This window comes from Mixophyes fleayi, chromosome 3 (genome assembly GCF_038048845.1).
Source record: "Mixophyes fleayi isolate aMixFle1 chromosome 3, aMixFle1.hap1, whole genome shotgun sequence".
NCBI lineage: Eukaryota > Metazoa > Chordata > Amphibia > Anura > Limnodynastidae > Mixophyes > Mixophyes fleayi.
Window position 1 is genome coordinate 193387462 of NC_134404.1, and position 16782 is coordinate 193404243.

At 39.1% G+C, this 16782-nt stretch overlaps 1 protein-coding gene across 1 annotated transcript in view; it reads right to left on the reverse strand.

Moving 5' to 3' along the window:
• Positions 1 to 7038: 7038 nt before the first annotated feature.
• The window catches only part of FRK (fyn related Src family tyrosine kinase), a 70155-nt gene continuing 60411 nt past the window's right edge, over positions 7039 to 16782 (reverse strand). The window contains exons 7-8 of the mRNA XM_075202946.1: positions 15153 to 15315; positions 7039 to 11272 (exon numbers count right to left, since the gene is read on the reverse strand). Coding sequence (XP_075059047.1) covers positions 11052 to 11272; positions 15153 to 15315 — 384 coding nt within the window. The 3' untranslated portion in view covers positions 7039 to 11051. The remainder of the gene's footprint in view (positions 11273 to 15152; positions 15316 to 16782) is intronic.

Consider the following 16782-nt stretch of genomic DNA (forward strand, 5'->3'; position numbering starts at 1 on the left):
TCTTCACTCCCCTTCTTTCCTCTCTTTCCCCCTCCTCCACGCAGAACAGTGTATTCCACACAATGAAGTTTGCTCAAACTTGGTCTAATCCCATGGCTGCTCTCTAAATTGACATATGTATTAATATTGACATATTATTTTGAACCTGTCTGTAATGTAATGTGTGTCTTATCCTGAAATTCTGGGATTTGGTTCATTTTCTTTTTCTGTATATCCTGTTTTGGAAATGATTGCGAGCCAAGCATTCTCGTCCAACATCATAAATGCTCTCCAAAATGAATGGCACTATTTCCCACAGAAACACTCCAACATCTTGTGGAAAGACTTCCAATAAGAGTGGAAGTTGTCATTGCTTCAAAAGGGGGACCAATTCCATATTAAAGTATATGTATTTGAATACAATGTCATTACATTCCCTGTTGGTATAATGGTCAAGTGTCCAAATACTTTTGTCTATATAGTATATATATATAAATTGTGACCGTGAGGGGGAACCTGCCACCAAGTCTAGGGTTGTTCCTACAGCTGTCCTCAGCCAGTTTTATTAAGCAGCAAAATAAAAAGATGACTACAAAATAAACAAACTGCCGTCTGGCTCTAACTAAACATTTGTCAATACTGACTAATAAACTAAAATAAAACATAAACAGTTCAATTCACAGGCAAATAGCAAGGTTTCCTCTCAGAGGGACTTACCAGCCTCAGTCCCCAGGCAGAGAGAGAGACATTCAGGTGCACCTGTTGATTAGCAGAAGGTTAACAGGTAACCTGAAACACCCGGCTACAGGCCTAATGGATGGAGCCCACCCTACTTTCTCCATCCATAAACCCCAGGTCCCTTATCTGGCTTTTTTTTACAAGCCTTTAGTATTATAGCAGCTCACAGCTACTACTAACAGACATTCTCCTGGGGTTTTAAAAGCAGTATGTTAGGAATCTAGGTTCAATGTACCTATTATCATACACCTCACCCTTGACTCTGTCACAATATATAAGGGCAAAACTTCAATGTACTAGAGGACTCTAAGATTTCCATGTTGGCTAATGAGCTCATGCAAGCTGTGATTTTCAAACTTGAGTTTCCATCAGAGCCATCAAATGTTACACGATTTCAGTTATTCAGAAGGACTACACATGATGCACCCAGGAGAAGAGTGTCTGTAAGAAGAGAGTTCAGTAAACTAATCACTCACTAGACAGTGCTCAGACTCTCCATAACCATTTCCCCCGTGGCCCATATCAGCTCTCATAGGGTTCTTCACTGAGAGAGAGAGAGAGAGAGAGAGACATACTATTTTAACAGGAAATATTATTTATATGGACAAATAAATAAATAATATATTATGGGTTTTTTTGTTTACTGAGTAATTTCACACTGTGTTATTTTCCACATTGTAAATGTAAAATTTGTTACATGACTAATCATAATTTTGCTGTCATTTTTTGTGGTACCATTATTGTTATGGAGTAGTAATAAATGTAAGGGTGTTCTTAGAAAACATGCAGCATTTGGTAATGTCCAGTCCCAATTGTAATTAAAATTATTCTTCCTTGGCCTTAAAGACCCACATGTTCATGCATCAACCATTCCAGTCTACTTCATAAGTCTAAACAATAGAAATAAAAGGGTTAGGGCGCTTCCTTGTGCAGTAATTTCAACATGTCATTTTTTTTAATTATATAAAATATGGGTGTCAAATAAAAGTAGTGAATGGCTTACTGTAAGTCTTTAGGTCTTGGACCATTCTGAAACAACTTTCAGCTCCATGTGTCCAAATATATTAAAAAGGAAATGAAGGCACATTATCTATGGTGTCACTGGTGGTCAGCTGTACACTATAAACTGGTTGGGATCACTGTTCTGGAAGGTATTTATCACAATGGAAAAATACTTCAGGATTAATGAATTCAGTATACTGTGTTGGAAAAGTAACTTTGTGGTTCAAAGGCACTCTATCTGTGTGTGCTTGCACAGGTGTGTTTTTTATAGCAATATTGCACAATTATTTTTAATTTCCTTTTTAATATGTTTGAACACATGGAGCTGAAAGGTGTTTGAGAATAGTCCAAGACCTTACAGATAAGCCGTTCACTATTTTTTATTTGGTATGCATTTGTTTTTATATAGTTATGAAAAATCATGTGTTGTAATTACTGCACTAGAAGGCGCACTTTTCCTTTTCTTCTTTTGCTTAGATTCTCAGTTTTCTTTAGTGAACAAGCAGTATACTAAATGTTGACAGTCACCTGGATTTAAGGGAGTAGCTTTTCAAAATAGACTAGGATTGGTTGATATTAAGAGACTTTATTTTACTTGTGACCATTAATTCTATTGGGAAGCCAAGGGATTCAAGTGCCAATTACTACCTGCATATTGCTCTTCATAAGTCTGTTCACAATCCCCTTACACTTCTGAGCAGCGGAAATTACCACTAAACTCCAAAACTAAATTGTTCAGATATATGATCCATGGTGGCAAAATACAATGTTCAGGGTTACTCTGGCATTTCACTGTAGCTCTGTTAAATTGTTAAGCATTACCTTTCTACTCCATTACAGACAGCTGAGCCCTTCCACATTTTTAAGACCATGCCCTGATGGTATTGGATACAGGTCAAATACTTATTCTGAAAGCATTTTAGTTGTTGTGACATCACTGGCCCTGCCTCAGTGTAAGATACAGCCAATCCATATAGTGTATTCCTGCCAACCAAGTATACTAACCTGTCAGTCACTGTTCCTTGCTTCCAGGTCTAATATGACAGCTGTATGACCATCACACAATTTATGAAAAGGTTAAAAATTTCTCCTGCATTAACTTACTTTTCATGGGTTACCGAAGACCCAATCGAATTCTGTGAGGACTGTGATGTTAGGAATTTACGCCATTTCAGGATGGCACTAGCTTACCTCTCTATCTGGTCCACTGAAACCAGAATGGCTATGCATGATCCATCACTGGGACAAATCCTAACTTTAGTTGCGCATGCACAGTTTATACTTTGGATTCACCTGCAGCTTTAAGATGCCTATGATTTGCATATTGCTTGACACCGCACTTGTTTAATAATTGGACCCTTATGTTATAGAAACACTACCCTGTTAACATGGCAATTTCTTGCATGAGAGGGAAAAAGAGCATGATGGATTTACTTAGTACAAAGCCTTTATTTATTTAATGTATATATTTCTGCTCAGTAATACATAGCTTTTGATACATATTAATGTATATTAAATAGTGACTTTACTGTTACTTGAAGGGTTAGAGGCACTCATGCACAGTTTAGTCTGCTGTACTGCTGGAACATTTTAATTTGGTAGAGAATACAAGAGATAGCAAAGTTAACTCAACACTAGCAAATCAGCAAGCAGAATCTACTTTTGCCTTTTGCAGCTTCTCTCAAAAGAGAGCGCATACTTTTATACTGTGAGTAAAAATTCATACAAGCAACTGCTTGCTTGGAGCCCATGGTATGGTCAACCTGAGCTGAAGTCAATGAAGTTTGAAAGCCTGTCATAATAGAGATAATTATTCTCTATTGCAAACGAGACATCAATACACACCGTACAGACTTTGAACACAACAAACAGCTCAGGCTCATACCTCAGGTGCAAAGTACGCGTTTAAGGTAAATATTGTGTACACTAAAAGGAATATTCGGAGTGTTCGCTGCGGAGTTAGTGGCTCTATATACATAAATGATGATGATGATGATGATGATGAATGATGATGTTCCCTAAATGGAAAACTGTATATGATTGGTCAATAATAACACACTATATACTGTATAAATATCTGTAATTAGGGTGTGATGCTGCATTGTAACCAGCTAACCTTGCTATAACATACATGCTGTAACATATGCCATATACTTTGTGCCTTCCTGTTTGCTGTCTGCACGACCTGCATAATCTGTGAAAGATTGGAACAAATAAAAGACTTTCTTAATTAAAGAAAATACCTTGAATTTTGTGTAAAGACAAAGCAATGAAACTTATAGCAGGGCAAGAAGTATATTGATGCTAATTTTGTTATCACATCCCTGCCGAATCAGGCCGGCACTGCTTGATGATACACTATGCATCATCATGGCACATCCTCTCAGACAGGTAACAATCTTTCCAGGAGAATTGCCTACCCTCCCAGGAATCCAGGAGGATTTATTCTAATCCTGGAGGCTCCGGGACATTCCAGGAGAGTCATTCCAGGAGAGTCTGTAACTACAAGACAGCCTTGTTCATAATATTATGACATATTAATTAAGTGACCCTGTGCCCAGGTTACTGCAATATGTTAAATGATGACCATAATATAGATTTGGTCCAGTTTGTCCCTGGATTATATGTATATGATTATTAAAATTCAAAACCACTACTGCCACAGCTATGTGTCCCTCAGGCATATTATGGGTCATGGTTGGCTGACAATTATAATTATCTAGCACAGTGGTTCCCAAACTTTCTCAGCTCGAGGCACCCTTAGGGTCACCATAATTTTTCCAAGGCACCCCTAAGCAAAAATAATTACCGGGTAGTCCCGTTTTTTAAGTAGTTGGGTCAAAATGACGTAAGATGTATTTAGACCCCTTCACCATCACATTGTGCCCCTTTATCATATCACTCTGTGTCCCCCTCTTCGCCATCTCACACCCTGTGTCCCCCTCTTCGCCATCTCACTCTGACCCCCCTTCAGCGTCTCTCTCGGTCCCCCTCCTTCAGCGTCTCTCTCTATCCCCCTCCTTTAGTGTCTCTCTGCCCTCCTCCTTCAGCGTCTCTCTGTCCCCCTCCTTCAGCATCTCTGTCCCCCTCCTTCAGCGTCTCTCTCTGCCCTCCTCCTTCAGTGTCTCTCTGTCCCCCTCCTTCAGCGTCTCTCTTCCCTCCTCTTTCAGTGTCTCTCTGCCCTCCTCCTTCAGTGTCTCTCTCTGTCCCCATCCTTCAGTGTTACTCTCTGTCCCCCTCCTTCAGTGTCTCTCTATCCCCCTCCTTCAGCGTTTCTGTCCCCCTCCTTCAGCCTGTCTCTCTGTCCCCCTCCTTCAGCCTGTCGCTCTGTGCCCCCTTCAGCCTCTGTGTCCCCCTTCAGTGTCTCTCTGTCCCCTTCAGTGTCTCTTTGTCCCCTTTAGCGTCTCTCTGTCCCCCTTCAGCGTCTCTCTCTGTCCACCTTCAGCCTCTCTCTGTCCCCCTTCAGCCTCTCTCTATCCCCCCTTCAGCCTCTCTGTGTCTCCCTTCAGCGTCTCTCTGTCCCCCTTCAGCCTCTCTCTGTCCCTTTCAGTGTCTATCTTTCCCCTTCAGCGTCTCTCTGTCCCCTTCAGCGTCTCTCTGCCCCCTTCAGCGTCTATCTGTCCCCTTCAGCGTCTCTCTGCCCCCTTCAGCGCCTATCTGTCCCCTTCAGCGTCTCTCTGCCCCCTTCAGCGTCTATCTGTCCCCTTCAGCGTCTCTCTGCCCCCTTCAGCGTCTATCTGTCCCCTTCAGCGCCTCTCTGTCCCCTTCAGCGTCTCTCTGTCCCCTTCAGTGTCTCTCTGTCCCCTTCAGCGTCTATCTGTCCCCTTCAGTGTCTCTCTGTCCCCTTCAGCGTCTATCTGTCCCCTTCAGCGTGTCTCTCAGTGCCCCCCTTCACTTACCTTCTTCCCTGACGTCTTCTCTGCTGCTGCTCACTGAGACTGCTGGACATGATGAGGTCACGCCCCCGGCAGTCAGTGAGGAGGAGGATACGGCGCTGGATGATGGGTAAGTTGTATTTTTTTTGTTTGTGTTTTCTATTTTCTTTTTTTTTTCTAGGCGATCGCGGCACCCCTGTGACAGCGCCGCGGCTGCGCACAGTTTGGGAACCGCCGATCTAGCAGAAGATTTTATGTGTGATGTAACAAAAGAGAATATCAATAGGATAAAACTATACTAATACCAGGTTACTGCAATATGTTAAGAGATGACCATAATATAGATTTGGTCCAGTTTGTCCCTGGATTATATGTATATGATTATTAAAATTCAAAACCACTACTGCCACAGCTATGTGTCCCTCAGGCATATTATGGGTCATGGTTGGCTGACAATTATAATTATCTAGCACAGTGGTTCCCAAACTTTCTCAGCTCGAGGCACCCTTAGGGTCACCATAATTTTTCCAAGGCACCCCTAAGCAAAAATAATTACCGTGTAGTCCCGTTTTTTAAGTAGTTGGGTCAAAATGACGTAAGATGTATTTAGACCCCTTCACCATCACATTGTGCCCCTTTATCATATCACTCTGTGTCCCCCTCTTCGCCATCTCACACCCTGTGTCCCCCTCTTCGCCATCTCACTCTGACCCCCCTTCAGCGTCTCTCTCGGTCCCCCTCCTTCAGCGTCTCTCTCTATCCCCCTCCTTTAGTGTCTCTCTGCCCTCCTCCTTTAGTGTCTCTCTGCCCTCCTCCTTCAGTGTCTCTCTGTCCCCTTCAGCGTCTCTCTGTCCCCCTTCAGCGTCTCTCTCTGTCCCCCTTCAGCGTCTCTCTGTCCCCCTTCAGCCTCTCTCTGTCCCCTTCAGCGTCTCTCTGTCCCCTTCAGCGTCTCTCTGCCCCCTTCAGTGTCTCTCTGTCCCCTTCAGCGTCTATCTGTCCCCTTCAGCGTCTCTCTGCCCCCTTCAGCGTCTATCTGTCCCCTTCAGTGTCTCTCTGTCCCCTTCAGCGTCTATCTGTCCCCTTCAGTGTCTCTCTGTCCCCTTCAGCGTGTCTCTCAGTGCCCCCCTTCACTTACCTTCTTCCCTGACGTCTTCTCTGCTGCTGCTCACTGAGACTGCTGGACATGATGAGGTCACGCCCCCGGCAGTCAGTGAGGAGGAGGATACGGCGCTGGATGATGGGTAAGTTGTATTTTTTTTGTTTGTGTTTTCTATTTTCTTTTTTTTTTCTAGGCGATCGCGGCACCCCTGTGACAGCGCCGCGGCTGCGCACAGTTAGGGAACCGCCGATCTAGCAGAAGATTTTATGTGTGATGTAACAAAAGAAAATATCAATAGGATAAAACTATACTTGCAAAAAAGAATACAGGTGAAACCACATGCTATTTAATGATAATTTGGTCAAGTTTATTTTTTAATGTTCCTTGCAATGCTGTTGTAATAATTTATTTGTACAATATTAATTTATTGCTTGTTTACATTCAATGTAAAATAACTATTACATTACAGTTCTATTGTTACATACATGTTTTTATGGGTAATGCTTCCAGTTGATCGTTCTAAGAAGGTATGCCTTGTAGGAGAGTTTTCACATTCCTTTTTTTCTTATGTGCCCTTTGCCATAACTAGTATGCTAATTTGATTCAACATGTCTTACTTAAAGTGAACCCATCACCTCTAGAGACTATTCAAATGCTGTTGTCACATAAAAAAAACAATAAAAAAAATAATGGCAATGGCAATAGGAGGACAGTGGCGGTACTTATACTGTCCCAGTCCTTGTAAAATTGGTACCTGGCAAAGGCTACCGCCGGCAATAGTCCTTACTAGCCTGACGGATTTGATAAAAAGGCAGAATCCCTAAATACGGTGAAAAGCTCCAGTTTTTCAACAGATTTATGGCTTATCCCATTGATAAACATACCCCTTAATTAACTCAGCTCTGTGCATTGAATACAGTTCAATCAAAATAGCATTCTGAGTCATATTTAAGGGCAACAAAAATAAACAAATCTGCTTAGATAATAAAAAAGTATTGGTAAAAAATTAAGAATGAAGCCAGAAAGATAAAGCCATGTATTTGCTAAAAGTTGCGGGAAGGCATGTACGAACAGTGAGTTAAAGGTGTCTGAAGGTGGAAACTTCCTTAAAACCATTTATATATAAAATCTTTGTTTAAATAATGTTCAAAGGAACCAATACATATCTGATTGAAAGCCATTTTACAATAAAAACATATAAAACAATCCCCTTATATTATATTTGATTTGTTATCACAGTCTGCATTGAGTATTGTTTAACTGTTGCTGGGAATATTCCACTAACAGCTATGCTGTAAGTGTAAATGAAAAAGTTTTATGCAATTGTTATTTTCTTTTAAAAAATTATACTATTGCTAAAAGTTATGTCAAAATAAATAGTAGTTGTAGGCATGTATGTATTTCCAGTACTCAGTATGAGTTTACCTTCGTTGCAAATGTGTAACAGATGCAGAATAACAATATGCACTTATTACCTAATTGTACAGCTAATGGAAGAGTTACCTCTTTAATCTGTTGTCTCAGATGCAGTTATTATGGGTCCAATAGGAAATATTATATCTTGATTTTAAGTTTATGCAATATACATTATGTAGGTCAAACCTTTATTATCGCAAATACCCAATCATTTACAAAATAGAGTTTTGGGGGGTTGGTAAATAAAGGTCAATAAAAATCACTTTCAAAAGTTATCTTATTATTTGGTGAAGCAAAACAAATACAGTATTATGTAATTTACAAGATGAAGTATCCACTTGGGACTCTGTTTCAATTGTAACTGTAACTGGTTATTTTCGTTCTCTGTGTGAGTAGATGATTTGCATAATATATAACCTGTTGTCTACTGTGATTAAAATACATTTGGTCAGAAAAAGCTAAAACCTAAAAAATAAATAAACTTCAATGTCCTGCATACTATAATATGTTGACTACCAACTCAAAGCTGCACTACCATCTACACATTATATTTGACTAAACTCCTTCCTCCCCTAGCTGCTGACCCCCCAAAAAATGGCCACCCACTCACACCTCTTCAGTCTTGTGAGAAGAACCGCAGAACCTCGGACAGGAAAATAATGGTAACTAGGCCCCTTCTTGTTTGGGTTTCCTCCGGGTGCTCCGGTTTCCTCCCACATGTCAAAAACATACTAGTAAACTAATTGGCTGCTGTCAAAATTGACCCTAGTCTCTCTCTCTGTCTGTCTGTGTGTATGTATGTTAAGGAATTTAGACTGTAAGCTCCAATGGGGCAGGGACTGATGTGAATGAGTTCTCTGTAAAGCGCTGCGGAATTAGTGGTGCTATATAAATAACTGATGATGATGATGATGGCAATCATGTTTTAAGATATATAACTTGTGACAGTATGGGTACATCAGGGCTAACTTTACTTTTAGTATCATAAGTTTACAGTTTTTATTTATATTTGTTTTGTGGCTTACTGTAAATAATTTATTTGGCTTCCGAAAATGGATGCAAAATAGAAATCGTAAGTGTAAATTGCATCTCATAATTTACATAGTATTCCAAGTTGCAAGGATCTACTTAGCACCCTCAAAAGATACGTCTCCTAGAGACCTATTTGAGTCTGCCTTTACATTGCTAGTCATGCCCACTACCTTCCCCGTTTCACCTCTCTAAGTGCAGAGAGGTGCAAAGGGGGAAATCCATCTCAGTCGGAGTGCAAACTGAAATGGATCCTTGCCCAAAAGTTTTTTTTGCGCTGATCAGTTCGACTTGCACCCAACTCTACATGAGGCCCTCAGTTTGTACTTTTGGTGTTGGAGGTCAGGGGCAAACTCTAGACAGTGTTGCTATAATACTGATTTCTGGAAAAAGCAAAAAAAACACTTGCTGCACCTAGTTCACCTTTTTGTTTTATTCGGGTGATCTCATTTATGTTCATATAATACTCTCCATCTCCACCAAGAGGAATGTGACACGCGCTAAGGTGGTGGACACACAGCTGATAGCACTGGATAACACTATAGGATGTGCTGCATGTGTGAGTAAGAAGAGGAAGCTGACTACTACAGCAGCAGCAGTGCTCCAAAGTAAAGTGTCCAGCTCACCCAGCGGTTTAACAAGAAGCCGTGACACCAAGAGGAAGCATCTTACTAAGGTGCCCCCTCCGGTGACCAGTGAAACTAGGGCATGTGACCAGCAGATGGGGAATGTCTAGTGCATTATAATTGCTAAGCCTCCCTCCAACTCCCTTTCTGTTTCGTGCTCATTAGATAGGATTCCTAAAAATGTTTGCTATGATGAGGAGGAGGTTAATTGATGGTAGTGAAGAGTCTGCAGCATCTAATGATCAGCTCACAGACCGGGGCACTGCTGCCTGCTGGCACTGATTCTCTGCATTCAGGGAAGGAGGAGAGGCATTTGAGTCTCTCTAGTGATTGTCAGCCTGTCTCGCACACTCAGAGCATGGCAATATTGTATAGAGAACCAAGCCCCCAACAGATTTCGTTGAATGATAACTTCATGACCGAGTAGCTAACAGAAAACCACTCCACACCAAGTGTTTTAGCTGACAGGAATATCCAGCCCACCTAACTGCTGTGAATGAACTAGATACAGAGAGTGAAGCAATGAATGAAGGCAGACAAAATGGCCTAAAGGGCATTATTCCAAGTGATTGCAGAGAGTTCTGGGCAACTGGACATCCCCCCATCATCATGCACACATGAAGGTGAAGAGTACATAAAGTTAGGTGGCATGATGTTAAGCCTGAGCTACCCTTAGTAAACTTTTGGAAGATTTTTTAGTCCTCACTACAATAACGCCCTAAGGTTCATATACAACCAAGTAAGTACAAAATTGTTAAAAGTATATCTGATTTGTTTATACATTATATTAGTAGTTTGCAGAAGTTTGTAGGCAATAAAATACAATGGAAATTTACAGAGGAAATACAAATTACTTATATTTAGACAGTTTGGATATATATAATTCGACAGCTTGGGTCAAAAGGGCATGCAAAGTAAAGTATACCTTCCCATAGTTGAAATTCAGACACATTAGAGATCTAGCACCAATATGGGGGAACATTGGTACATTTCTTTTAAGTCTTTGTAAACTGTATATGACTATTATTCCAGAGTGCTCATGCTATATTATATGAAAGTGCTAGTTTGTTCACATAAGCCATTTAAAACCATGAAAAAGTCATGTGATCGATTTCTTCAGGTAGTGATGTGCCAGTTCAAATAACTGTTGAAATGACGTTGATTATCCTTCATTGCTTAAATGGTCTGAAAAATTTTAGTGTTTAATTTATTGTTTACTTTTCCTATTCAGTATTAGTGTCCCAGAGATAATAAGACCTTATCAATCGAGTCTCAAATAGTTTCCATTTACCCAGAGTTTACAAATGTATTTGCATCCAAATAAGATGAAGCGTCTGTTTCAAAGTAATCTTCAAGCCTCCACTGTAACGTTTCAAAGGTTGGCCGGTTCTCTGGCCTTCCATTCCAACATTCCAACATGATGTTGTATAGGTCCTTGGGACAGTTGAGAGGTTTGGGGATTCTGTATCCTTGTTCCAGTTTTTCTAAAACCTGCCTTCCATTCAATCCTACACAAAAGAACATACAGTTAAAAGGTAAAAAAAATAATCCATGCACTTTTTAAATTTGCATAAGAGAATAATTTTCATCAACGAGCACTGTGGGAATCTTTTAACTACGTGATGACCTTGTCTACTCTTTAAAAGTAAAGAAACCTTGATCAGCAATTAAAAAACATGAAATTGCTCAGCTGGTGAAACTGCAGGTAAACCATGTTTGCAGTTGCTCTCTGCATGCTGGGTTTCTTAATAAAAAATGTAAAATTAAATTGAAATTTACGGCAATACGTTTGGATGCTTTGTTTGATTTTAATAATAGATAGATAATTTCAATTAAATTAAAATGTGATCTCATCATTGTTTGCTCTTCTTGCTTTGCTTAGAATGTTTCACTAGCCACCAGTTAATCCCATTCATGCAGAAGAACAGCAATGCCAGACATTTCTCCTAATGGGCAATCAGCCCTATGGTATTCCTGATTTATTCCAGTCATTTCACTCTTAAGATTTCTCCTTTCTTTTTTTTTTTTTTTTTTACACTAAAGGAAACTATTTTGAAAACGTAACCCAAGCAACAAAATAACTATTGTAGGTGACTCGATGTTGAATAAAATGATTTATAGTAAATATTAAGTGAATTCTGACAATAACATCCCACATTTATGTTTCTACTTCTATTTTAGTTTTGCCCTCCACACAAGTTTGTTGTTTTATTGTATATTCATGAAATGAGGGATGAGTAGCAGTCAAAGAAAAGTGAGTTAGTGGATATATCCCACTATGGCATGAATTGGCTTTACCAGGATAATGTTAATATTAACGTTCAGGGTATATTTAGTGAAACATAACTGATCATAACTGATGGCTGTAGTGTATTTGTATTTATATTTGTAAATAAATAGGATATCTAAGCCAAGGCCATAAACCTGTGGAAGTCTGATCAGCCTGAGGGCCAACGTTCTGTGTCACAGAGGGAGTTTGAATAGAGGAAAAACACATAAATAATTATATAATTATATAATTACATAATGTGAATTAGGTACATTTTTAGCCTTAAATTTCAGTACGTATTTTTATAACTATTTGTTCATCAATAAATATTGTGATTATTTATTGTCATGTTAAATTACAATGTCAGACACCACAGCAACTTTGGTTCAACCTCTGGGCAGATATGGTTATAAAGGGTTCATACAGGGTGTGCTCTCAAAGCCTATTACTTTAAACATCTTGCCATGAAGTATAGGTCACTTACATTTGGCTATTTGGCTTGTAGACTGGGGAGTAAGAATACTTGCGGATTTCAAGGCATCTGAACTCTGTGTAAAAAGCGCTCTGGCGCAATGAAAGCTTTTTTATGTTCTTGGCACTGGCATCATCACAGATGCCAGGCACAACTCAGATTCTATATTAACCCAGCGTGCTGGCCACAGTATCGCCATATTATTGTGTGTCTGTCACCGTTGTCTAGCATTACTTTTGTTCCCAATGCTATTCTGTGTATCAGACCCTTGGACAGTTCCTGACTATGAATCCTGGTTCTCCCAAACGCTTACCACTATTTCTCCTATACTATTAATGCTGAACTTAGGGTCATTGTTTTCAGTAATCACTAAAGCTCAGACCAGCCTAGCTATCAGAGTTCCAGCTTGTGTTTTGGTTGCATGTTTCACTTAACCTTTAAATTAAGAATGTACTATGATTGCAGTCCACATCCATACATTAACCCTAACACTTCTCTGAGCAAGTTTCCTGATTTAATTCATGAGTAAAAACATCAAGCCTTAATTACATCCACTTTGAAAGGTCTACTGTATTGGTGCACTGCTGTTGTCTTTGCTTTTGATCCTTGCTTTGCCACTGGAAAATCGGGTCCATTGCTAAGATGACTAGCTGCAGAAGTTATTTGCAGCAAACATTGCACACATTTAATAGTGTTCTGTCTTTGTGTTCTTAAAGGATCCGTGCAGAGCCGTAACTTAAAATCTTTAGCTCCTGGGGCGTGAAACCAAAGTGGCGCCCCCCTAGCCCTCAATTTTAATCAAATGAACCTAAAATATTCGTAAACTGCGCCCCCCGTCAGCCTTTGCATCCTGGGCAGTTGTCCCTATCGCACAGCCCCAGTTATGGCCCTGGATCCATGTGTTAAATCGAATTATAATACTTCTTTTAATGAAATATTTTTTAGAACACACCATGTACAGAGTGAATTCTTTGGTTTACAGGAACTTTGCTTAACTGGGTTTTAAGTGCAAACTTGATCAGTGACTGATCAGTGACTGATTGAAGATTTGCAAAGATTATCAGCTCTTGAACAAAACTTTAGCAGTGGAACTATTTTGTTTTTAATAATGATATTAAACATTATGAGGAAGTAATCACTTATAGACAGACCAGATCGTTTTGTTTTAAATAACGCTTTCACACTAATGTGAAACACATGTACAGATGTTGTTGTGACACTGTCCCGTTCTATCACTTCTGTGAAGATTCATCTTTGTGATTGAGGTTTCTTCTATAAGCTTATTTTATGTAGAAATGCAGTTCTTCTGAAAAAAAACAGATAGCTCAATGTATAATATGGTATATGTTATTGATCCTTTTCCTAATGTAATAACTACTGGTGCTTAATTACATCTCACACATGGGGGGGAATTCAATTCCCCCTTAGTACCACCGCGTTATGGATATTACCATTATTACGGTAATATTAACCTGGTTTCTGGCGTTTGAACTGCCGTAATAACGGTAGTTACGCGCACTACTACCGTAATAACGGTAATAGTTTTAGCACGGAGGTACATTGGGGCAAATTGAATTCCCCCCCATAGTTTTAGTTATTATTTTAGCTGTACAGTACAGCCATATAGAAATCTGCAAGAATTGTATTATATGCTTTGCTGCTTTTAAAATAAATTTTTAAAATAAATTCAATATTTGTGTTCCATCTAAATTAACTTAATGTGTATAACAGCTCAAGGGGCATTAAAGTAAGAGGGAACTCAAAAATTATCAAGTTATGCAATTTATATCTTTAAAAAGATATAATTACATAATGTGAATTAGGTAACTTTTTAGCTTTAAGAATATTTTGATATTTTTTAAAAAGACCAATCGTTCTTATTTGTCATTTTCTATGAATGTTAAGTAACTACTCCCATTTATCAGTCACTATCATTGACATGTATTAATTAGCTCAGACTTTCCTTAAAGATCTGTTCAGAACTTTGGATGCACTTTACTACACTACTCATGTGTATTAAAATCTGTATTTAGAGTTCTAAGTTAATTGTGCTTAGGCTATGGAAAGACAGATCTACAGTGTGCAAAGCAAGATCCATACTGTGGGGGTGTGCAAACATAAGTGTACCATGTTCACTGTAGATGTGACCTAGTTAGACATACCTCTATGGAGATGCATCTATTGCATCTACAGCGTTAGCACGTATCTATACTGTGTTAAAAAAACAAAACTTCTCCACACCCCAGTCATTGAAAAAGTTCTAAATTATCAACAGGCTAATTAAGTACATTTGTCAGAATGTGAAACCAACCCCAAGTTTGTTAGCAAGTAGCTTAAATCCTTAGAGGAACCAGGCCCACAATAAAATGTGTTGAACACACACAAACACACACACACACTCTAGGGACAAGCAGTTCTTTGCTGAATAGCACTATCAATGATTATGACTAGTATATCTTCATTGCAGATTACCTTAAGTCTTAAGACATATGCAACGCAAGAAAAGCATTACTTTGTGGATGCCTATGTTCAGGCCCTAATATGGTCTTTCTAACCACATGATTCTAAACTCATTACATACAGTATATACAAGATGATAAAAAAGAAAACATGTTATTAGCAAAATAATACTGGAACATTAACTTACCAGGGTAAGGCATCTTTCCATATGTCACTATTTCAAAAAGAAGGATCCCAAATGCCCAGACATCAGATTTAACGCTAAACTTGTGGTGTCGGATTGCTTCTGGTGCCGTCCATTTAAGAGGAAGCTTTACACCATTTTTAGACTCGTAAACATCATCCTCCTCCTTAAAAAGTAATATAGAGTTAGAATTGTATTTTGCTGTGATGGAGATATAGAAAGAGTTTAGTGTCAAATAAAGATACTGGCACAGAATAACCTGTATATTATGCTTTCAGTTATTTAAAATATTATACTGTATTGTAACATGAGAGTCATTTTACAACAATGAGCAGATGGCAAAGATTATGGTGTGTGTCATGAAAAGTTACACATACTGTAATGGAGCAAAAAGTAATACATGCAAATGTACACAGACCAAATTAAAAGTGGTGTGCATCCAACCACTGGGAACCTACAGCTTTACCCTAGCCTCTGCTCCGTAGAACGTTTCTGGGGAGAACAAGATCTTGCTTTCTATGACACCTTGGTCTAGAAACAGGTTTAAGACAGGACTCATTAACAAGTTTTAATGATGATTCCTTTTTTATATAGAATTGACTCACTTTTTAGTTGAATCAGGTAAAATACAGATATTAGTAGGCCTCCAACCAGATTTGAGGCTTTGGTGGGTCTTTTAGAGTTTAGAGGGGGATGCAGGAAAAATCTCTATGATTAACTCCATATTTAGCTATATGTGTACTTGGGAAGAGGCAGAATGAGGGGGCATTTCAACATAGGCCAAGTACAATAAAGGCATGGTCACATAGATGAGATGTCGAGACTGGCTATGGGCGTTGGTGCTGGTATTTTTTTTTTTTTTATTTCAAACAGTTTTACATCATCCTCATCAAGTTGAAAATGATGAATGTCATCTCCAGTATGACGCCGCAAGATGGTGTGCTTTAAATGTATGTTCATTCAGGAGCATCTATGTATTTATTTTGAATAGCAGATATTGTAAGATATGTGTAACTGAAAATAAACATGTAAATGCACTTTTGATGCAAATGTGTCCAGCTCTAAATGAGCCCCTTTATGTTTAAGTAATAGACAACACTTGCATGTAATTTTGCATTGATTTCTTCTTTTGCTAAACAATGAATACTAACTGCAGGCCTATTTTATCCAATGTATCTAAGTATGAGCTTATGGGGACTTTCACTCTCGCTTTTTTATTGTACACCTGCTGACTGACCAGTGATTAAATCTCAAACAATTACCTGTGTATTTCCCTTGTACTACCCATGTTAGCCCTGCAACTATTTTGGCTGGATTTCCCATATTTCTCCCTTTTTCTCTTTCTGTACCACCATGTTGTCTCTTTCCTTTAAAAAAACTGTTAAAGAATATGAAAAAATGTATTATACTAAAAAAACAGCTACCAACCCACAGAAGAGAATTAATGCTTTCATCTATAGCTGACAGACACACTGTGGTGGCGATACCCCCACATTCCCATCTGGTTCTTATGTCACTCATTCAGTGCTTCTGGCACCGTGTAATTACTGGGTGGCCCTAGGCGGCCGAATAGGTTAGCTAAATGGTAATGACAGCCTTTCCTGTTAAGCATACTTATTCAACCTGTAGCTTG